Here is a 23,134-nt window from a genome sequence, read left to right on the forward strand (position 1 = left end):
AAAAATGAAGACTTCCTGACTTTTACATCTGAAGTGTATTTTATAAGTACACCTTCCACCCTGTATCAATTACACTTCAATGGCCTCTTCTTTCCTCTTTGCCAATGCTCTCCCTCTTCTTTGTCATTGGCTGATAACCTGTAGGGTCCACAAAGGTGTATTTAATAATTACGCTGTAGGGGAGCCGAAATGAGTTGTGCCATGCCTTAGGCCAATTAACTCCCAGATTGGGCAAGGCACACATAATTAATTGTATATCGCCTGTTACTATTGTATTAAACCAAAATCACGTTGACCTTGGTGTAGGCATATGGTATTTTTATGTGGTTATGAGAGGGCCACTTTGTCATATTAATGACATTCGTGTGAAAAAATTATCTTTTTTCAAAACAAAAACACAAGGTCTGAAAAGGATGCATGCAATCATCCTAAGTAGGTAACCCTCAAATGTGAAAGTGTGAGGAACTCAACCAAGAGCTTGTAATAACAGCAAACAATCAAATATTTTATGCTTAATCTCAATATCTGTATGTTTAAACAGATATAACAGAACGATTTATAGCAATGATGATTATAACATGGAGCTGAAATTCTATTGGGTAATTTCTTTAATATGCCCTGTAGCATATTCAAGTGATCAGATTATATCAGTCCTTCCGCCATAACTGGTATAAGTTGATATTAAATTATGTGATATGAGGTCGAAAAACTGAATTTGGGAGTCAATTGGTGTTATCTTGTGCATGATGTGCTTTATGGTAGTCAATCATCAATCCAACATTTCATAGTGTACAAGAGTTTAATGCATATATCTTTCCATTGTAGTGGACTTTGCTCCTCCGTAGACTTGTTTCCTTATGTTGAGAATAAGGAGAGGTATGGAAAAAAGAGAGATGGGATCAGAGGTTTTAACAAGGCCCTGACGGAAATAGAGGCATGTAATGCCATTATTTCCACAAAAACACAGGTAAGTAAAAGTTTATATATGCCATTACCAAGTATTTATAATTTGAATAATGACTTGTGATATAAGAAAAGTATGGATATCTCGCAACCAAAACAAAACATCCAAAGTTCATGAGACTGACTTGCAAAAGGGATTACAGAAAGAGGGCATGGAAGGAGTAGAAAAATTAAGGCTGGGAAAGAGACTCCCACTAGTGAATTATTTTGGCCAATTTCACTTACAATGAACATGGTTAGAACCCTTCCATCTTCCATGTTCTTCTAACAGTATATTGTTGTAACTCATATGAAGCTAGGTGAGGTTTTGAAGTTGCCAGAAAGAAGCCAGTTCAAGCAAGGCATCTGCATACAAAAACCAATCTTATGCTCATTTCACTGACCTGGGGAACTCACTTTCAAAATGGCACAAGTTGCATAAGTTCAGTTGTACACATTTTTTGTTTGTATTTACTGTGTGTGGTCATTTCTTGAGAAAACTTGAGTGAAATGTAACTATGTGGTTTCCTTCAGAAATGGAGATGCAACATCCTTTAAATTTTACCCTGAATTTGTAATGTATCATGTGGATTTGTGCCAATGCATTAATATTGCTGTAAGATTATTAATTTAATATACAATTGTAGGGTGAAAAAGCTCCTCAGCCAAAAGCACCTGCAGCAGGTGTCACAGTGGCTAGTACTGTAACCGGAACTAAGAACACGGCAGGGAAACAATCTCTCTTTGTTGAAAGAGGAAGCGCAGGCCCGTCTACTGACCATGATGCTGAAAGGAAGCTGTTTAGTGGGGAAAAAGTAGGTGGTGCTGTGCACATAAAAAAGGAAGTATGTTGAATAAATTTTCAAATTGTTAGTTATCTTGGTAGAAAAATAACGACTGAGAAAAATGCCTAGCATATATAAAATGTTGAGTGGGCAAGCAAATTATAAAAATACCGTATATATATTCCCTTGTGTGCGAAGATTTCTAGCGATGTAAATATTTTATTGTTGTAAGTAGTTAAATGACACAGGGTTAGTAATGGCCCTTTTCTTATTATGATATTCCACAGACTTTTCATCTCTCTTATCCCGCAAACATTGCATATTTTTTTACATTAATATGTGCACGAGATTTTCTTTTTAAGTTATTTTCAGCTTGTACCTGATTCTTTAGTCTACATGATATTATAAATGTATGCGATGCGATGTAAATATTTTGTTGTTGTAAGTAGTTAAATAACACAGGGATATTAATGGCCCTGTTCCTATTATGATATTCCATGGACTTCTCATCTCTCTTATCCCGCAAACATTGCATATTGTTTTACATTAATATGTGCACGAGATTTTCTTTTTAAGTTATTGCGAGGAGATTCTGTTCTTTACACAGAAGCTGATTGGGGAAGTGAAAAGTGCTGGTAAAAATCCTATAAGCGGAATATCGAAAGCCTCAGCTTTGAAGAAACGTAATGAAATAAGCCGGAGTGGACAAATTTTGAAGAAAATCAGACTCTCAGTCGAAGAGGGAGGACGGCCCATGACTGGCCTTGGCCCTGTTGGATCTAAGGCAAATGAGGAAGAGCCATCAGGGCCACACAAAACACCCCAAATAAAACCAGTGCACCTGAAGTGCATACCTGATCCGCTAGGGAGATCTTCAACAGGCGTACCATCTGGAGAGCAGGTAATTTTGCTTTTCGCATTGCTTTACTTGTTAGTAATATGGATCCTTAAAAATTTCATTGGTTGTGTGTAGAAGGAATTTAAGGTATTGAAATCTAGCCTTCATGGATAAGTGTTGAGTACGAAATATCACAGTAGACTGATGGAAGTATTTTGTTGCTTCATCACTGGAATTAATGAGGGTGCCCAAAAAGTGTAAATTTTGAATTTTGCTTGGATGATGTGGTGGGTATTGCTAAGGCCACTATCTTGGTGTGGAAGTGTCCATATTCCAAGTACGCATTCTGCTGTGGTAGGTGGCTGACTGAGTTATTTTTTACTTTACCCCCTATGAACAGTTATAAATATAGGCTTCAATGGAGAATTACACGAGTTGTCAGCATGGGGTCCTCAAAATAGTATGTATTGAAATAAAATAGGAAGCTATGGACAAGGCAATGTTTAAATATGTAAATGTTAAAGGCAAAGTCTACTTGTCCGTTCCTATATAGTCCCCATTGAAATTGAGGCGTTTATCATAACCACACGCGTGCTTTGCAATTCCATTTCTGAAGAAATCTACGGCCTCATATTTCAACCACTTGTTTACACCAGCTTCATTTTCTGCATCACTGTGAGAGTACTGTCTTGCTAGCCACGTCTAGCAAGAGATATGGAATCTTAAATGGGTTATTTTCGAGAATATTTTCTTGATTTTCACCGTCAGACCATGGGTCACAAGATAAGAGCAAACACTGCTTCACTCGGCCTTAACTCATAAGTGTTTCTCTGTGCATTTCACCGAATGGCCTATGAATTTCAATTGCCTGGTGGTTTTTTCCTTGTTAAAGCCTTACTGCTGAAGACACCCCACAACTTGTGGAATTTTCAATTGCAATGCATAACATTAAGTGTTCTGTGGACAGAGGAGAACCACTACAGTCTGCCCCCTACAACAGCGGGATGAGCACTGAGTGTAGGGACCATTGGTCGCCAAGATGGGGGATCCAGCCGTACTCCCAGTCACATTAGGCCGAAACATTCGTTACTTTCTGGTCATCCCTCGTACTTGATTTTTTTTCCACATTATATTAGGATGCTTTGTTATGTCCACTGCCATGTTCTTCCAACAGTCAATTGTTCAGATTACAAATGTTTTTTTTGTGTATGAGTTTAGGAATGGATTGAATACCGATCCATAATATCTTTTAATTAAACTAAAATCAGTCAAGATCAGAGAGGGTGTCCATATCTGCAACATATGTTATTCGAGCCAAAATTAACAGCGCAGTGTTTCAGTAATTCTTTAGAAAAAGAGAAATGGCATTGTTAATACTCATTTCTTGTTAAATTGCTTTCAAAATTTCTGCTACATTTGGTTTCTCTTTATTTAGTCAATAGAAGGAACAAATTTTTGTTTACATAGCAGTGATAGAACACTTTTAATTGACAGGCGTAATGCCAAAAGAGATGAAAGCAGATTTGGGCGAAGCTCATGGCACATCTGCTCCAGTGTTAGCAAATGCTTCCAATTATTGAAATGGCTTAAAATGTGGCTATACATCCACAAATAATGATCACATCCGGTTTGTCCAGTGGAATAGACTTCCTCTGAAATAATCGACAAAATCTACGATAATGTTTTGAATGATTGACAAATCAAAATTGGAGGCATATCATAAGTTACAGTGCTTTCTATTTTACACGAAAATTTTGTGTGAAAAAAATTTCAGCAGGATATGTTAGCTAACCATTCTCTGTGGTGATAGCTGTGGTCTAAACATGGATTAACTACTGCAGTTAAGAGAAAAAGGATAGTGGAAACAATGTGTTTGTAAAGGCAATCTGACTCCAAAGTGTGAGAGGGCTGAAATGGACGAACAAGGTGATGGCCTCTGATTTTTGGAATGCACAAGGAATCGTGTATGTTGATAACTTGCTGTGTCTGCCCGATTGTATGTATTTGATGGGATATGTAGGCTGGACTTGCCATGTATCATTTTGAACTTGGGTGTAACCAGTCAGAGACCATTCTTTGCAATTCTTGCCTCTATATTTACAAATTCTCCAAATTAACCTTTTAAAATGAAGAGAATGCATCAGTTTGATATAATCTTTTCAGGGGGATATTCTGATGGAGGAGAAGAAGCGGAAATGTGATGATCCAATGGGTGGCGACCTTAGTGAGTAATTATGTGTCATTGATAAATTATTAATGATTTAATCTTGATTATTCCTAATGCACTGAATTGTGAAATGTATGCTGTGCCCATTCGAAGAGAGGTGGTTGACGAATTCCAAGAACCTTATTTTTTAACTGCTCTTGATCAAAATGTTAGCCTTTCTTTGATCACTGTTGGCATTGAATAGTTCATGTCCAAAAGAATAATGCTATCAATGTAGTACATTGTGTCAAATATGTGTATCAAATTAATGCTTAATATGTGCAACAGTATGCTGCCACAGTTAACACTAAGATAACAAAACTTGGTTTTAGGGTAGTTGAAGAGCAGTAAGGTACTTGAAACTCTTTGGATTACGAACCATAAGTTTTTGGGAAATTGGGCATCATGTCTAATATTCTGGTTCAAGGCTTTATTAGTTTCATCCGTAACGATTTTGCATTTTTAATTTTGTTTGTTTATCTGAGTATGATGTTCTATATGTATATATTTCTGCATTATCAATTGCAGGACGTATTGAGGATGATAATGCAACAGTGGTGGCAGATGAAGAAGGAATTGACTTATACAGGCCACCTTTAGCAATTGTAAGTTTTTGTCACAATACTGTGTCCTAAAGTGATTAATTAGTTTTAATAATTGGTTTGTCTTAGTAATCAGTAGCTAGTTCTTTATCATCTGCATGATCTTTTTCTGCTGGCATTATCCTGAAAATTCCTCAGGAGATTGATGGCGGCTGTTGTTGGCCGATTGTGTGTGCATGCTAGATCAGCCATGGTCACACCTAGTTCTTGCTTTTCTAAGAATTTACTTTTCAATCAATTGGCTATATTTAAACCCTTTTGGTGTAGCGGACCAATTTATTGGCTTTTGCATCTCTAGTAAAAAGTGCAGATGGCTGATATATTGGCCCAAATGTAAGCTATCGTTTAAATCGCTCTAGTTTATTGAATTTTTATTGCCACTTGTGTATTGTTTCTTGTATCATAAATATAAAGCCTCTGCTTTGTATAATTTTTTTTCTCTCTTTTGTATACCTTTGGGTTAATTACTCTGTTTATGGTTTTTCTATCTCTTGTAAGTATAAATCTTACACTAATTTTTACATTGAACTGTTTACGTGTGGGGAAGTGCATTCTAATGGTTTGCTTGTTTCTTTCGCTAAGTGGTCTCTTCTGTATTAAATATTTTTAATTCTGCACACTTTTGAATGCTTAATGATGAATCTGCTCTGATACCAACTGCTAAGACTTAGGTGATGCGATCTTAGTGAAAGCATTGCTATGCAAATATATTGCTTTTCCTTTTCTTCCGTCCTAGGTAATCATTTAGGCTGTTTGTAATGTGATGGTATTGTAAGCATTTCTCTTTCTAAATCAGCCTTTTTCTTTTACTGCCTTGAAATGGAGTGTACATTGTGGATAGCATGTGATGAACACAATTCTCTTTTGGCATTGAGTTGTGGTGCTGTTTTTCTCATACAAGGTAGTGGTGAAATCATACGGGGTTTTGAAAAAATATTTACATTTTTATTTTTCCTATGAAGAAAACAGCCCAACAACAATGATGACTAAGCACAAATACACTGCAAGAATCATTGAGTCTGTTGAGATGGAATGCCTCAGGGGTTGGAGTGTTGCATATCTCCTCGTGTAAGTAGATCAAACACTAGACTGGAGTGTCTATTCAAGGTAAAAAAAAGAATTGTGCAATTTGTGGTGGAATACAGGGTGCGTTCCAAAAGTAATGCAATTTTTTTAATTTATGAACAGATTTGAATGAACACGAAATTTTCTTCAAATGACTGTCTTTGGCGCCTCGCCACATTTTTTTCCGGCAACTGCCATGACCGGTATGTGCCCTGAAAGGCATCTTCGGGGACCTCTTGCAAGGTCTTCGTGGCAGCTGATTGGATCTCTTCTATGGATGAAAAATGGGTTCCTTTCAGGGCTGCCTTAATACGAGGGAAGAAAAAGAATCCTGCTGGGGCAAAGTCAGGGCTATAAGAGGGGTAGGGTAGCATTAGCACATGATGTTTGGCCAGGAACTCGTGCTCTTGTAGAGCATTGTGGCAAGGTGCGTTGTCATGGAGTTGCCAGGTAGCGGAGATGTCTTTTCTCGTCCTGATGACCCTTTTTCCGAGTCTGTCCAGCACATCCACGTAGTAGGCAGCGGGAACTGTATGTCCTGGGGGAACAAACTCCTGTGCTGTCGAACAAGAAAATGATCGTTGTTTTCTCTTTTGATTGCTCATTCTTGCCTTTTTGGGCTTGGGGGACTGTTCGGTGTGCCACTCAAGAGCTTTGGCGTTTTGTTTCTGGGTCTTATTGAAAAATCCAGGTTTTATTGCCAGTGATGACGCGGTCCAAATAATCAGGTTCATTTTCAATACTTTGCGAGAGCTCACTTGAAATTTCCACTCAGGTGGTCTTTTGGTTGTCTGACAACACCATGTGCACGAGCTTGGCGCACACTTTCATCATCGCTAAATCTTCAGTAGCAATGCAAAGCACAACAGCAGACTTACACAGTAGTAAGTTCAGTTCATTGGTTTAATGGTCACCATCTTGATACTCAATCAATGGCCAGAGTCCAACAATTATCAAACACGAGCCACATTGGCGTCGTTTTTCCTGGTCGATGGCCGCCCAGAGTTTTGTTCATCGTGGACCTCTTCCCGGCCCTCCTTAAAGGCCTTTAACCACCTTGAAACTTGTGAGTTGGTCAGAGCAGAGTCCCGGTAAGCCTCGGGGAATCATTTTCTTTGTGTCCTCGAGAGATTTTTTCAGCAGAGCACAAAACTTAATCGCATGATGTTGCTTGATCGTCAATTTAATTTTTTTCTTGGCACGGTCAGTGTGTAGAAGTTAGCATTAACCTACGCCCTGCCACTTCCACAGCTTGGAGAGCCCTGAGAATGGTTTTGAAGCAATGATTAGAGTTCCCCCCTCTACTACCTGCTCCAAGGGGTTCGATCCCACTCCAACCAATAGGAGCAGGAGCGGCAAGGGAAATTTGATTGCATTACTTTCAGAACGCACCCTGTTTACATCCAGGAGAGAGAGGTCGCAAACAGTATGCATAAATTATAAAAAAAGGTGTGGAGATGCTAGATGAATGATTGAACAACACCTTTTAGAACAAACTATTGTGCAAAATGTGACTTTACAGTGGCAGACGGAAAGTTATGCTCCTCAAAAGTAATTCTTTATTTTTTGTAATGTTTTTGCATGTCTTTTTGGTTAATTTTGTTTAGTAAAAAGTGTTTTCATTAGAAAATGTTACATATAATGTATTACTATTGTTTCCCTAAATCAAATTTTATTGCTAAAAAATTGTTCCTGTTTAGTAGACGGTTACAATTCCAATTCTTTTGTCAGACAATGTAAATTTCATGCCTTAATGTTACCTAATTCAGTTACTCTTCAATCAAAACAACTGCATGTGGATATCTTTGAAAATGGCTTCAAGATATTTTTTTCCCCCAGATGATACATTTGATTAATATACCCTCCACATATTTTGCTTGTACTGCTGGCTGAACGCGGCACTAAGAGGGTTAATAATATCATGGTGACTCCTATCGCTTTTTCCTCTGGGACATTTTTGAAAGTCTGAGCAAAGAAATCAGAAATAATATGACTGAACTCTAGCTGGGAAAAATGTGTGACAACAAGCAATACTGAGATATTACACAAATGAGTCCTCTGAATCAGCAAGCATGCAAATATTCCAGGAAATCCCTCCTCATCATGCCTTATGCAAAAAGTTGTGAAGTGAGTTATGTTAAAAAAATATTCTTACTGATTTTGTGAATTATTTGCAATTCCATGTGCTCATTGGGCATGGTTCAACTGTATCTCGGCGACTCGTTGTATTTTTCATTGCATCTTTGTTTTGACATCATAGAAGCATGAGAATTGTTATGTTTAGATATACTTTGCTTTGTTTAAATTTAATTGCATTTGATCAGTTTGATTTCTTTTGCAAAATCCACCCTGTGGTAACCATCACGTTAAGTTAACATTTATTTCCTGACTCCAATCACCAAGCTAGCAACTTACTTCATAAACTCCCACATGGTCATTAGGATGTATTTTTTGTTCTTCTCTGTGACCAGGTCCAAAGTACAAAGTTAGTATAAGAAGTATCTGGGAGAGCTTCTGAAAAGTAATTATTTCAGGTGATGTTGTAATGCCTAAAAATTCCTCCCGTGTACTTTCCTTGAGCGTCGACACACTTATGCTGTGGGCTTTTCCGTGACTCAAAGGTTCCCTGGTAGGTGGTGCCTGGAAGGTCCTTGAGGGTATGCGTGCAAGCTTCTTTGATGGCACTCGGTCCTATGGTGGTGTCCTTTGAGGGACGAGTTCACTTTTGGGAATTGGAAATTGTCTGTTGGTTCCAAGTCGGGACTTTTGAGTGGGTTGGGGAATTGTCGAGATGCCATTGCAGAAGGGCTTCGCAAGCAGACACTCGACTCAGCTCTTGGTCATCTGGCTAGACCTTCAGGACAAGTTTAACACAGATCATTCACTTCACCAAATTTTCAGAGATAATGCTGTGCACTGTAATCTTACCAATGCTAACACAATCCTAGATCATGTGCACATTTAACCAATGGTGTGAATTCATCCTTTTAAGCTCATGTTGAGGTCATTGGATCTTGGTGTAGATCCAGAGCAGGACTCGTCCTCTACACCCTCATAGCCATCTTTAAAGAGCTTGTGCCACTTAAAAAATATCAGTTTGTGTCATGTTTTCATCTTTAAACACTTAGCAAATCATGCTCAACGTCTCCTTACCCAAATTCTCCAGTCCAACAAAACATTTGAGAGCGTACTGCTGTTCAATCGATCCCTGTGTTTTGCACTGGCACCGAGTCACTCGAAAGAGGTCCGCTAAAAACGCAATCTAGCATAAAGGAACACTGGCAGGTGATAGGTGCTTGGAACTTGTTGAAGATTATACCCTCAATCACCGAGCATGTGTGTTGGAAGCTTGCTGCCACATGCGTTCACGTCAGAAAAAAATTATTCTCAATACTTTTTTTCTATACCATATATATCTTTACCGTTTCAGTTTGGGTTCTGCCATGGTCATGTAATAAATGCATCTAGTGGGAAGGTTTATAGAAATTTTCCCATTGATTATATTCTAGGTCCATAGTATGGAGATACATGTGCTTTTTAATGCACATATTATTATTGACAGGTCCTCTCTTTTCTATAATCTATCCATTCTTTACCTCTGTGAAGATTTTAGTCCATATCCCTTTAATGAGGGTTTCCACTTCATCTGGAAATAAGGGGATCGAGATGGTGCGGGGGCTAACGTACTGGCTTCCCACCCTGAGGGCGCGGGTTCAAATCCCGGCGGTGTTGAATATTTTTCAGAGGTATCTCGATCCCTACTAGCGGTGCTTTGTGGAGGGCACTTTGAGTGAGTACGCCGTCCGTCGGATGGGACGTTAAGCCGCGGACCCCTTGGCGCCTTTCGTAAAGAGTAGGCTAATGCCGACGCCGGGTTTCTCTCCACCCTTCATCCTTTCCTGTCCTTCCCCTATGGCGCAAATGACCTTAGCTGTCGGTCGCCTCCCCTCAAAACTACTACTACTCTAGAAATAAAATATGTATCTGACTGATAGAATTTTGATATCATGGGATGAGTAGGTTGGACTTGACATGTATTATTGTAAACTTGGGTATTACCAGTCAGAGACCGTTATTTGCAATTCTCGCATCAATATTTACAAGTTCTTGACACCAGCGTTTTAAAATGAAGAGAATGCATCAATTTGATATCATTCTTTTCAGGAGGATTTCCTGATGGAGGAGAAGAAGCGGAAATTTGATGATCGAGGGAGTGGAGATTTTAGTGAGTATTTATGCATCATTGATGGATTATTTATGATTATTCCTAATGCACTGATGTGTGAAATGTATGGTGTGCCCATTTGAAGAGGGGTGTTTGACAAATTAGGAGACATTTTATTTTTTAACCGCTCTTGATCAAAATGTTGGCCTTTCATTGATCACTGTTGTCATTTCATAGTTCATTTCCAAAAGAATAACGCTATCAGTGTTGTAGGTTGTGTCAAATATGTGTGTCAAATTATTGCTTAATATGTGCAACAGTTGGCTGCCACAGTTAATGCCAAGTTGACAAAACTAGGTTTTAGGTAGTTGAAGAGCAGTATGTCCTTGAGAGAACTTGCAATATCCCTCAAGGATATATTGCGTATTTATACTTTGTATGTACCTCATATTAGTATACTTGTAGGGAAGTGGGCAATGGGGGCAAATGTAGTCGAGAGAATCCTGCTGGTATCCGTAAATTTCCAAGATAATGTCAGTATAATGTTTATTCTTGAGACATGACTCATTTAATGAATGTAAATGCCATTAATGAGGCTTCTAAGGAGAAGGGCCACAAGATGGTTCAAGTCTTGCATGAATAAAAATGATAGGTGAAGCATTAAAATTTGATATTACTACCTTGATCAAAAAGTTCCCGGAATTTATTCAGAAAATTAAAAATACAAGTTTATTCATCTAAATCTATATTGTCCCCTTCAAAGTAATCCCCATCGACTGCAACACACTTATGCCAGCGCTTGATCCAATCCTCGAAACATTTTTTATATTCGGTTTTCGGTATGTCCATCAGTGCTTCCTGCGATTTTTCCATTACTTCCTCTCGGCTGCTAAAACGCGTTCCCCGTAATGGTTTTTTAACTCGATTGAACAGAAAGAAGTCACAGGGAGCCAAATCAGGTGAATTCGGTGGCTGTTGGATGGTATTTGTTGCATTTTTCGTCAAAAAATTACGAATAATGATAGCACTGTGCGACGGTGCGTTATCATGGTGCAAAATCCACGAGTTTTCTGCCCACATTTCTGGTCTCTTTTGGCGAATTGCTTCACGCAAACGTCTCATAACGCCCAAATAATACTCTTTGTTTACTGTCTGGCAAAAATTCATGATGCACTACACCGTTGTAATCCATGAAAACCGTCAGCATTGCCTTCTTTTTTGACTGAAAACGACGTGGTTTTTTTGGTCTCGGCTCATTTGGTGAACGCCATTCACTTGCCTGATGTCTGGATTGCGTGTCGTACTCATAAACCCACGTCTCGTCTCCAGTAATGATCCTTTTGATGAATGTGGGATCGGATTCAGCCTCGCAAATCATGTCTTTTGCGACGTCAACACGGTGTCTTTTTTGCATGAAATTGAGGTCTTTTGCTGCTACACGACGGAAACCCAAATCATTAACCACAATGTCTTGGGCGGATCCATAGGCAATGTTCAAGTCCTCCGCTATTTCTCTGATGGTTAATTTGCGGTTATTGACCAACATTTCTTTTACTTTATCAATTTTTTCACCGACTTTCGATGTCGATGGTCTGCCACTGCGTTCATCATCTTCGATTGACTCACGACCACTTCTGAACCGCTCGTGCCACTGGTAAACGACGGTTTTTTTTAGAGAATCGTTGCCGAAACACTTTTCCAACATTTCCAACGTCCGTGCGCCACTAAATCCGTTTTTTACGCAAAATTTAATTAGAGTTCGTTGTTGCAAATTTAAATCCATTTCTGCAATTGTAAAAAATCGCCAACACACACAGAGATAGATGTACTCTTGGCTACGTAACTTTTGCAAATGTCAAGTCATGACACTAAGATTTAAAGGGAATATCAACAACAGATGTACCAATTTAACAAAAAAAACAGAACTCAAATCGGAACGATGGGAGCGCCACACAGTGGTTATTCCGGGAACTTTTTGATCAAGGTAGTATGCAATCGTATCAAAATAAACCTCCAGAAATATAAATATGAAACCCTGTAATTTGCATACCTACCTTGTGTTTTTTCATTGAATTTCACCAGCCTATTACAAAGACTGGATATTTTGGCGATGAAGTGCCTCAAAAGTATGTTATCAGAAGCAGTTCCCTTGGGGGCAGTTGTTTTCTGCTGCAAAATTACCCGTTTGATTCAGATGTAAAAATAATTGTGCCTAAAGGAAAGCAGCCTTCCACATATTGATTTGATTCACAGCCAGGCAGCCAGTGTCTAACATTGCAATAAACAACGAGGACAGTGATCTGGATAGTTTTCAAGTTTTTAGTCCTGTTGGATCATGAAAAAACTTGCAGTTTCAAATGGAACAAATTTTAAAGAAATGTATGTTCATTTTACTTTAAATGTTTAAATTGAAACAGTGGTTATGAGGTCTGTTCAAACTTTTCCCGAAACTATTTTACAGCATGCCTCCAGGGGGATATTTTTTAATCCAATTGGTGGTGTTGTGTCCATAGAAACTTCCCGCACTCCTACCGTCAAGCACTTAGTTGATTAGTTACAGTCATCAATGTGACTATAGTTAATGAACATTGCTTGAAAGGGGTGTCTGTGGAACATGGCAAGAAGTCGGACCCATGAAGTAGAGGTCTTTAATGGAGCAGCTTTGTGTTCTGTGAAATTCAGTGTAAAATTGTCCAATTCCATCATGGAAATTTTGGATGTTAAGAGTTGATTATCAAGGCGAGGATGCTATGGAACATAGGATGAGTGGTTCAGAAAGGGGCGGCAATCTGTGGAAGATGACTAGCATTCAGGAAGACCATCAACGTTTGCTGATGAGAGAGTGAACCCTCTCGTTCATGCAAATGCATATTTGATTGTCAGGGAACTTACTTAAGATTAAGATGTTGGATTTATTCATGCTGTGGAGTCACCTTCAACTTTGTGCCTCGTCTGATGCCAGCACACCAGAAATAACATCCATTTCAAGTCTGTCAGGAACAATTTGATCGAGCTGAAGAGGATGAATTCTTCTTCTCCGGAATCATTTCAGGAATAATGGGTTTTTTTTGTATGACAAAAAAACAGAAGTGCAATCTTCACAATGGATTGGTGAACCATCCCTTCACTCCAGAAAAGCTTGACAAGTTTGCTCAAATGTCAGGGTGATGTAGACTGTTTTTATATGCAAAGGGGGTATTGCATCACGAATCCCTGCCTAAAGGCCAGACAGCACAGGTGTATACCTGGGGGTTATGAAACGCCTAAGGAAGAGAAATGGGCAAAAGTGGTGCGTACATAGGAGGAGTGGCAAGTGGTTTTTCTGCCATGCCAGCAAGCTGCTGTGCTATCCTTCCCACCTTACTTGCCAGTCCTGGCCCCATGTGACTTAATTCTCTTCCCCAAACTAAAAAGGCTGCTCAAAGAAAAAACATTTGCCGCAATTCCAGAGAAAAATTCGATGCAGGACCTTACTATGAGCATTCCGGGACTGTTTCAACCAGTTGAAACACCTTGGGGGTAAGTGTATGTGTTGCGAAGGAGATTACTTGGAAGGGGACCCTGACCAATAATTTGTCAGTGTAGTACGTTTTTTGTGATAACTAAAGTTAGGGAAATTTTTGAACAGACCTCATATCCTTGAAATAATTTTTTTTCCTTTGGTATTAAGTACCCGCAAAATCTTTGGATTACAAACTATATTTTTTGAAAAAATGTCTTTTCTCCTGTTTGGAGACTTTTTTTAGTTTCATCCTAAGGCTCAAATTTTTAAATATGATTGTTTTTATCCGAGAGTGATATTCTTGTCTCTTTGTGCCTTACCAGTTTCAGAGCCTTTCAAGGGTTTTATCACTGAAGTTCTTGAGCAAGATAAGGGTGAAGGATTGATCAGTCTACCATTGGCAGATGTAAGTCCACATTTCAAATCAATCTCATTATGTGATTAATTAAAATTATTAGTAAGTCTTGTTAATCAGTTGCTAGTTCTTTGTGATTCTGCATGGTGTCTTACTGCGGACATGTCACTGAGAATGTGTCAGGTCATTGAAATATGCAGTCAAATTGGTGTGGTGTTCAGTGTTGTGGATGTTATTGCGAGGCAGCATGTCTGTCAAAAGCGTCAATGGGTGTGCTTCTCAAATAGGCCTTTTTTTTGCTTTTTTTCAGTCCCAGCTGTGGTGGGACCAAAAAAAAGCACAACAAAATAATGCATTTTTTCTCTGGTAATAGTCGGTGTATGATATCAGGGTCACAGGCATAAACCCACCTTTAGTCACCTCTAAGCAATTTTATAGAAAATCATTGTTATTTAAAGTGCCATTGTGGTTGCGGGGATGTCTTTGTTCCTCTGTCCAGATATAGGGGATAAATTTTCCATCATTAGAAGTCTTGAAGTTATTGATAATAATAACAGGTTAATATTAGTTTTTGTCCTAGAGCTGTGCTGGCGGGAGTAATAATTATTGCTCCTGGTAGGGTCACCCATGCCAGATAGGTCGAAGGTTACGAGCCAGACGAAAGGTAGTCCACGCAGCGTCTGTTCCTCAGTGAGGCGGCTGCAATGGCGTCTGACCCCAGTGGGGCGGCCAGTAAGTGATGGTGTCACGTTAAAAACACTATTGAGGAAGGCAACGGGAAACCACCTCAATTATCATTCCCTAGAAAAATATGATGGACAATAGAGATATTTTGAGTCCTGGCAACCACGGGGCTCGGCCCAATCGGCCGTGTGTCGTGCCCGGCAGCGGGGGAGGCAAGGCTTCCGCGGTCGTCATCCCACGAAACCCTTGCAAGGGAAAACCAGCCGCAGCAGGACAGAAGACGCAGGAGAAGAACACAAAATTAGTTAGAATAGGAACGTGGAATGTTAGGACAATGATGAGGACAGGGAAATTGGAGAATGTTAAGCGAGAGATGGAAAGGGGAAATATAGATATTTTAGGTCTATGCGAGGTGAGATGGAAAGATAGCGGGGATTACTGGAGTGATAAGTATAGAATAATATACAGCGGTGGGGACGAGAGCCAACGAGGGGTTGCCATAGTATTAAATGAAGAGGTAGGAAGAAGCGTAGTCAACATAGAGCAGGTAACGGATAGAATACTACTAGTGGAGATAAAAGCAGAACCGACGAACTTAGTTATTATTCAGGTATACATGCCACCGAGCAACCATAAGGAAGAAGAGGTCGATAAGATATACGATCAGTTAGAGGACATGATCGCGTGTGTTCCTGCAGGGAAACATTTGACAGTGATGGGGGATTGGAATGCGACGGTAGGCGAAGGAAGAGATGGTGATGAGGTGGGCAACTACGGTTTGGGCACGAGGAATGACCGCGGGGAGAAAGCAGTTGAGTTCTGCAGGAGACAGGGGTTAGTCATCACCAACACTTGGTTTAGACACCACAAAAGACGCAGGTATACATGGAAAATGCCAGGTGACTCAGGAAGATATCAGCTAGATTATATCCTGGTTAGACACAGGTTTAGGAATAGTGTGATAAATTCCCACAGCTTTCCGGGAGCGGATGCGGACTCAGGCCACAATTTAGTTGTTATGAAATGTAGCGTACGTTTCAAAAAGATAAGGCAGGGGCGGCGAGTTAGAAAATGGAATGTAGAAGCATTAAATGGGTTGAAAAGGAAGGAATACAAACAGGCGGTAGAGAATATCATGGAGGATGGTAAAGGGCTTATTACTATCGAAGAAAAATGGGAAATGATCAAAAAAGGGTTGTCTAAAGCCGCAAAAGACACTATTGGAACCGTGAACGCTAAAAGGACTAGGAAACCATGGATCACGGATGAGATGATTACAAAGATGGATGAGCGGCGAAAATGGAAGAATATAAATACAGAATTAGGCAAAATGAAGTACAAAGAATTGAACAATAAATTGAGGCGGGCAACAAATAAGGCAAAAGACGCATGGTGGAAGACGCAGTGCGAGGATATGGAAAGTCTTCAGAGGAAGGGTGAAATCGGTGCGCTGTACAGCAAAGTTAAATCGTTATCGGGAAGTAAGAAAGGAAGAGCTATGCTAATAGTTAGAGATAAGGCGGGTAAGGTAATAGTTGACGCAGGAAAGATCCAAGAGAGATGGAAGGAGTATATAGAAGAACTGTATAGTAAAGAACTCAGACCAACACAGTTAAACATTGAAAAAGAAAATGACGTAGAGGAAGACAGCTTAGGTCCAGGCATACTAGACAATGAGATAGAAAGGGCATTAAGGGAGATGAAACTAAATAAGGCCGTGGGGGTAGATAACATTCCCGTGGAACTTTTAAAATGCTTAGGGAAATGTGGGAGGAAGAGGCTATATGGGCTGATCCGTAGCATTTATGAGGAGGGAATCTGGCCGGAAGACTTTGTGAGAGCAGTTTTAGTTCCGATTCCGAAAAAGGTAAAGGCCACGTCATGTGAGGACTATAGGACAATTAGTTTGATATCCCACGCAGCTAAAGTTGTTCTCAGGATCATAAACAAAAGGATAGAGAGTAGGGCAAATGATTACTTAGGGGATGATCAGTTTGGGTTTAGGAAGGGGAGAGGTACGCGTGATGCCATTGCAGTAATGAGATTATTAATCGAGAGGAATATAGAACACAACCAGGAGGTATTTGCCTGTTTCGTAGATTTCGAAAAAGCGTTTGATAGAGTGAATTGGGAAAAACTAATGAGTATATTGCAGAAAATAGGAATAGATTGGAGGGAAAGGAGGCAAATCCGCAACCTGTACATGTCTCAGACTGCTCAGGTGCGGGTGGGAAACGGGGAGTCAGGATGGGCAGTGTTAGGAAGGGGTGTAAGGCAGGGTTGCCCATTATCACCGTTGCTGTTCAACCTGTATGCAGAGGAAATGATCAAAGAGGCATGGGAAGAACTAGAGGTAGGAATGAAAGTGGGCGGGGAATTCGTAAAATCAGTTAGGTTTGCTGATGACCAAGCTTTAGTTTGTCAGTCAGCCAAGGGGCTGCAAGCATTGCTGAGTGAATTGGAAATTCAGTGCGACAGGTATGGGATGAGAATCAACATTAATAAAACAAAGGTTATGCGATTTTCTAGAAAGAAAAAGGGCAAGCTTAACATTAAAATAGGAGGGCAAAAAATAGAGCAGGTAGAACAGTTTACGTATCTCGGTAGTGTTTTGGACCAACACGGTCAAAGTAGTAGGGACGTCAGGAGAAGAATTGCGCTAGGCAAAGAGGCTTTCACGAGGAGGAGGGAGTTGATGACGGGGACTTTGAGTAAGGATGTTAAGAAAAGACTCGTAAAAACTTTGATATGGAGCGTAGCTATGTACGGCGCGGAAACGTGGTCATTGAAGCAGGAGGATAGACGTAGACTGGAGGCTTTTGAAATGTGGGTGTGGAGAAGAATGGAGAAGGTGAAATGGACAGAGAAGAAAACAAATGAGGAAGTACTTGGTATGGTGGGCGAAGAGAGGGGTTTGTTGGGAGCAATCCTATGGAGGCAGGAAAAGTGGATGAAGGGGGTGTTGACCGGCAGTGGGATGTTGAAGACTGTGATAGAGGGTAGAATGTTGGGCAAAAGAGGAAAGGGAAGGAACAGGATAGGGATGTTGGATGGGATGAAGGGCGGAAGAAAGTACTCAGAGATGAAGAGGGACCTGGTGTAGAGTAGAATTTAGGGTTGTGTTTTGTTAGTAGTCACAAAATATTTGTTTGGTAGTTGTGTCCATCGAAAAACCTACCTTAACCGGTAGATTACCTTAAAAAAATTAGTTTTTGTAGTCTGAATGTCAGAAAAATGTTCACAGTCGTCCTTGGTTGCTGCCATTAGAAGTGAATGAGAAAACTGTGGGACTGTCCATGTGGCGTTGATGGGAATAATATCTCCCGAGTTGCTGAGAGCCAATGTTAGAGAGGGTTTTGTATTTGAAGGCGTTAAAATATTTCACGAGTCATACTCGCATGTAAATGAGGTAAAGCAAAGGTCCAATTGGTGTTATTTCCACCAGCATGTAAAACTTGGGAATCACCCTCTTCTGGAAAACTGGGAATTTGGTGGATATTCTGGTCTATAAAGAATGAAGGGCACACTTCACTTCACGGGAAAGTTCTTAGCCTCTCAATTGCGGGTGTATTCATGAGACTTGTTAGATATGCCTAGGTATTCTTTGTTCTTCACAAATACTGTCATGTTTGACCCTTAATTAAGAGACATTGTAATGGAAACAATTGTTTTGCAGCAGGAGGTAAGGACGAGGAGTCATGTAGGACTAAAGTCTCTTTTACATGGAACTCAAGCAGTTGGTACTAACACCTATAAGAGGAAATAATGTACTTGATCTATTAGCTAAAAAGTTGTTGGTAGGTGTCCTAAATATTGCAATGGTTATAGTGACCACTGTGTAGTGTAATTGAAAGTCAATGTGATAATTGGGAAAAGTTAGATACTCAAAAGAAAGATTTACTTGTTCGACCGGGTTGATTATGATGTATTAAGGCGAGGGTCGTAGCAGTCTTCAAGGATTATTTTAAGAGTGTAGTAGCTGCGGAGAACGTGAGTGAACATGTGTGGTACCTTGCTTGTGTTATGCAGTCTGCGTTAGAAAAATACATACCTAGGAAGTTAAAAAGTCAAGAGGGTGGAACCTAGATGCTACAAGTACTCGAAAGCAAAATGGCATGGTATTTGAAAATAAGGAGAGCATACAAGGACAAGTGTAGCTATAAATGAAATTTAAAAATATAAAACAGGTAAAGCATTAGCTAGGAAAGCATGTCACCAGGCGTAAAAGAATTCAAAAATAATTAAGTAAATATCTGGACAATTACTCATAAGCACTTGAATCCTATTCATGGGAGGTTGAGGGAAATAAGTCGACAGTACCAATTTAAAATAGAAATGGGGAAAAACAGTGCCAGTAGAGAAAAAGTTAGTACACTAAACCATTGTTTTCATTGCACTTTTTAATCCCCCGCCGGAAAAATTTTGAGTTGCTACCTGATCACTTCCATGAGCCTGTCTCTGAAATTGTGATGTCTTCTCTTGGAGTTAAATGGCATCTTACAGATACAAGTCCAAACAAATTCGGTAAAATCCCTGCTCCCTCATCAAATCCCTGCTTGTGTGTAAATAATGATGGTATCCGAATTGGTTTTGTATTTATAATATTTAATACATCCTTAAATGATCACCTAGCACCCAAGAACTGGAAAGTAGCCAATGCATGCCCATGTATGAATAAGGCACAACAGAAGATGTGAGAAATTACCATCCCGTCTCCCTCCCATCTATTTCATACAAAATTGTAGGGCACGTAATTATAATTTCAACAGGCCATGAACAAAGGTTCGTAATGGATCATCTGACCAAGTGAGCAGCTCATCGGGTGGCCCACAAGGAAGTGTCCACTATTGTTCCATTTATACAATAAATACATCAGTTATCAAGTTTCAAGTAAACTGAGTCTATTTCCTGACAAAGCAATGGTAATGGTAAACGGAGGGTATATAAATTGGACCAAAACCTGCATCGGCACTTCAGTGGACCTGAGGAAGCCAACTGGAACGTTGGCGAAATATCGTCCGAAAAATGGATACACTCGGAAGAAAACCCGAAAGAACCACTTCCTACAGTAATGAGGTTACATTGTGAGGGTTTCGAAAACCAGCAATCCACACTCCAGATAGGCCAACTGCCACAGGCCTCCTGCCTTTCCGGAGACTCCCCTCCCTTGAACCTAGCCAGAGAAACCGCCGCCCATCCTTCCGTTTACCCAGGAAAAAATAAGTCTTACTTCTTTTGAGACGGACCTTGTACATATCTTGTTATTGAATATTGTTCCATATAATAACCCCTTTTTGTGTGATTAACTTAGTTTAAGCTTATTCCCAAACTGATATTTGTGTAGATGAGTAATGATTGTGATTTTGTATGTATGGCTTGTAACCTGACATCCCCCACCACATGCCTTGTAGGGTATAGCGAAGATGCAGATAAAATGGCCTCTACCACCTTTGTTCGATGACATTGACTTCTTATGAGCACTTAAGCAGTTAGTGAGGTGTACTACCAATCGCTCCTTAAATTGGCTTACCTTTGGTTTTTGAGGCCTCTAAAATCTCTATTGCTGCACAGTCATCTCGTACGGAAAGTAAAAATCCCTCAATTTCCATTCACTTTAGTGGTAACGTTCATTGCTATGAAGGGAAATGGTTTTCTCCTCTGCAAGCCGGGTCTGCTTTCACCAATTTTTTTGACCAGGTCCTTTAGAAGTTACGAACAGTACTCCCCAGTTATTTTTTTAACCTTTTCAAGACAATCAGCAGAATTTTCTTTGCATCCCAAAAAATGTCTGGTGTCTAACGGCGAATCCATTTTACATCCATTGTCATATATCAATGCTTAATATTACTCTGGTTTTTTGTTAAGTACATAAAGCACTGTTTGAAAAGTGTCATGTGTAATTCCTCATGCAAAATGTGACCGACACATTCTTTTGAGAGTCATACAGTATTTGCAATTTCAAGTACCTTCCTGTGTTTGTCTTATAATGTCATATCATGCATTTTTTCCAAAGATTTCTCGTGTGGTTGCACTTATCAGATGTCCTTCATTGGATCATCTCCGAGACTCTCGGGGACACGTTCAAACTCAGTTGTGCACGTTTTCACCGTGGAAATTGAAGGAGAAGAGTAGCAATACACATTTACAATCCTTGGATGATTTCGGTTGGCATTTAACCTTGTACAAAGAATTTTGTCTTTGCCCGATGCTTAGATTTTTTTCATTTATATCAATGCACACACACCAAAACTGATTCATTGGACTGCCTACAGCAAACTGCTGAATGGAATGGTGTGCCATTTCACTTGGCATCTACACTTAGCAATGTGATGTACAAGGTGAATCTGTATCCGTAGTTGTATGCATATTATGTATAAAAATGTCTACATATGCACCGTATTTCTTATTTGGAAGCGGTGCCAAAGTAAGATCATAATTGTATTCCCCTTTCAGAAGTAATTGATGCACAGTTAAATATTTTAATAAATAATAAAAATCCTAGTAATAATGGCCATTAAAATTTATTGGCTGTTTAATTTATATTTGACTAAGGTCCCATAGAACATAGATGAGATCTTACAGTTTATGATTGCATTACTGTAAGATCATAAAAATATTGGGTACCAAGGTCTTGGAAGATACAGCTTCAAGTGCTGGTATAAATTGCCTGTCCGGTTACTCTAGGTTAGCCTACAGGGAGAGCCAACCCACTGATTACACAAATGATTGGTCCCTTTTGCTGAGCCATTGTTCTCAAAATTATTTGCTCATAATGCCAATTAAATTAATGAGTTTTATCCGAACTTTCGCTCATTCCTTTTCGTTATATGTTTCTCGTAGACCTTTTACAGAAATATTTATTGTTTTTTTATGCTGTCAGATCAGTTATTGTTACCATAGCAGCAACTTACCTGAGCCAAATAAATTTCTCTGACACACTTACCTAGTGTGTTACGCAAAGAATGAATTTAATTATTTGTATCTTTTAATCAATAGATAATTCAATATCTGCATGAAAAAACCTGCTCTTTTTTAATTTATTCATAAATGTGCAATTTCCTGTACTCTGGTTTTTATGGCATTACTGGACAAATATGGGTAACAGTCCATAGAAAATGGGTGGGAAATATTTTGAACTATGCTAAAAGTGTCTTGAAACAGTGTTTGCTTCCAGCAAAGAATGTGGTGCGGTTGTGTACCATCTATTCGAATACTCAGAGTGACGCTGAGTTATCTCATCTTGCTTCCAATTTTATAATTATTGAGATCTTCTAGTAAATGATTTCACCTACAAAACATAAAATAGTTATTGTTTTATAAACTAATGTTTTAATGATTATTTTTTTTAATTTCCTATGGAATGAATGTATGCCATCAGTCACAGGCCAAGTTAATTCATGATCTTTTGAACATTTTCTTTTGGGTATCTAGTAGGCTAATGAGAATCTTAGAAGCTTGTGATCATGCATTTCTCCATGCTTCATATGCAAATCCTTGTAAAATTGTGCATTTTTTCTCATAAACCAGAAATTGCATTCAATGTTTAGTGTAATAATTTCATTGTGAGTTGAATTGCCAGAATTTTAATTGATATGCTTCAAAATGGATAATAACAAACATTGTTCAAAACTATTTATATCCTGAGATTCAGATTTTATGATTTACTTTTTTATTTTATGATTACTTTTTACCTCTAGTGTGAATACTTGATATACTAAAAACAGTAATTAGATCCCTCAATTTCTGTTGATGATTGACATTTTGGCATATAACATTATCTGCATATTAATTTCTCATATTACCTTATCAGATCAACCAAAAGATCAACGCACCTAATTTAGAAAATCTAATGGTGGATGAAGAGGTTGATCTGCATGAAGCAGTGGAAGACACATGCAAAATAGCTGAGGTTGAAGAAGCTGGAAAAGAGGTGGCCCGAGTGAAAGAGGAAGTGGATGTTAAAGAAGAAGATGACAAGAAAAGAGTTTAA

General features: G+C 39.2%; 1 protein-coding gene and 1 long non-coding RNA gene across 2 annotated transcripts; both read left to right on the forward strand.

Moving 5' to 3' along the window:
- Positions 1-905: 905 nt before the first annotated feature.
- On the forward strand, positions 906-2,406 carry LOC139685840 (uncharacterized). Its single transcript, XR_011700233.1, has 3 exons — positions 906-967; positions 1,590-1,787; positions 2,335-2,406. It is a non-coding gene; the product is annotated as an uncharacterized lncRNA (long non-coding RNA).
- Positions 2,407-6,352: 3,946 nt separating this feature from the next.
- On the forward strand, positions 6,353-23,134 carry LOC139685784 (uncharacterized). Its single transcript, XM_071582901.1, has 4 exons — positions 6,353-6,441; positions 10,603-10,663; positions 14,429-14,511; positions 22,955-23,134. The coding sequence occupies exons 1-4, from the start codon at positions 6,406-6,408 to the stop codon at positions 23,132-23,134; spliced, it is 360 nt and encodes a 119-aa protein (XP_071439002.1). The 5' UTR covers positions 6,353-6,405.

This window comes from Hetaerina americana, unplaced genomic scaffold (genome assembly GCF_022747635.1).
Source record: "Hetaerina americana unplaced genomic scaffold, ioHetAmer1.1.p SCAF_12, whole genome shotgun sequence".
NCBI lineage: Eukaryota > Metazoa > Arthropoda > Insecta > Odonata > Calopterygidae > Hetaerina > Hetaerina americana.